We start from the raw sequence: 976 nt of genomic DNA, 5'->3' as shown, positions 1-976 counted from the left end.
CCCCCCGGTTCAATTGAATTCAAGCTTCGCCCATTACCGATTGAGTTTTCAATCTGATGACGACCGGCTCTGCGTTTCGGGATCGATCGATACTCGTTCAACGTTCTCTCCGTACTAAGCGTAACCAAGCGTTCGATAACCGTCGAACGACAGACAAAACTCGAACGGGGCTTGCGGCTTGCGAGTTTGAAAAGTGAAAGGGGCGCGGGGAGTTAAAAGGGTACCTTGTTTCCACGGGAGAAGGCGACGGACCATCGCTGGAAGCCGCAGATGAGCTCCTTGCTGGTGACGTCTCTCTCAGGGTCCCGTATCACGCTCCTGGTGACGACGAACGAGAAGACCCGCGTGCCACTGCTGTCAGGCAGCTGCGCGAATCTGTACAGCAGGGCCATCACCGCATCTCGAGGGCACAGCTAAACCGGTCCACGATCACTCCACCGTATCTGTCTTGCGAGATTTCTTTCACACCGCTGCAACAGCCCAGTCCCCTGCAAACGCCAATTCCATACCTTTCTTTTCTTTCTTTCTTTATACTCTTTGTACTGTTTACCGAAGCAAAGCAATCTTTTTATTTTTTTTTCTTTTTTTTTTCTTTTTATGTAATATCATGCTGATTTTATATACTGTGTATGTAACACTCGTACGGGCGACAGTACGATAAATAAAATACAGGGTGTCCATTAAGTTTCTTTACAAACCCAAAAATAAGTTTTAAGACACAGGAATCGTTTCCAAGTATAGGGTATCCATAAAGTCTCTTTGCAATTTCAAAAATTTATTACAAAGGGAAACGAAAAGACGGATAAGTGGAAATTAGTACAAAATGAGACGTATATATTTATGTTTTCTCTACTTCGTTTAATACACCTCTATATGGACACCATTAGACATTAAGTAAACCCAAAAATAAGTTTGAATCTTTAAGACACAGGAATCCTTTGCAAGTACAGAGTGTTCATAAAGTCTCTTTGCAATT

The 976-nt window shown here is 43.4% G+C and overlaps 1 protein-coding gene across 1 annotated transcript in view; it reads right to left on the bottom strand.

The window, feature by feature from the left end:
- Positions 1–501, bottom strand: part of LOC122533159 — a 3,632-nt gene extending 3,131 nt beyond the window's left edge. Inside the window, exon 1 of the mRNA XM_043662596.1 lies at positions 225–501. Coding sequence (XP_043518531.1) covers positions 225–392 — 168 coding nt within the window. The 5' untranslated portion in view covers positions 393–501. The remainder of the gene's footprint in view (positions 1–224) is intronic.
- Positions 502–976: the final 475 nt, after the last annotated feature.

This window comes from Frieseomelitta varia, unplaced genomic scaffold, assembly GCF_011392965.1.
Source record: "Frieseomelitta varia isolate USP_RPSP 00005682 unplaced genomic scaffold, Fvar_1.2 scaffold_5, whole genome shotgun sequence".
In the NCBI taxonomy this organism is placed as follows: domain Eukaryota; kingdom Metazoa; phylum Arthropoda; class Insecta; order Hymenoptera; family Apidae; genus Frieseomelitta; species Frieseomelitta varia.
Note: the sequence above shows the minus strand (reverse complement) of the source record. Positions and strands in the feature narration are given on the sequence as shown.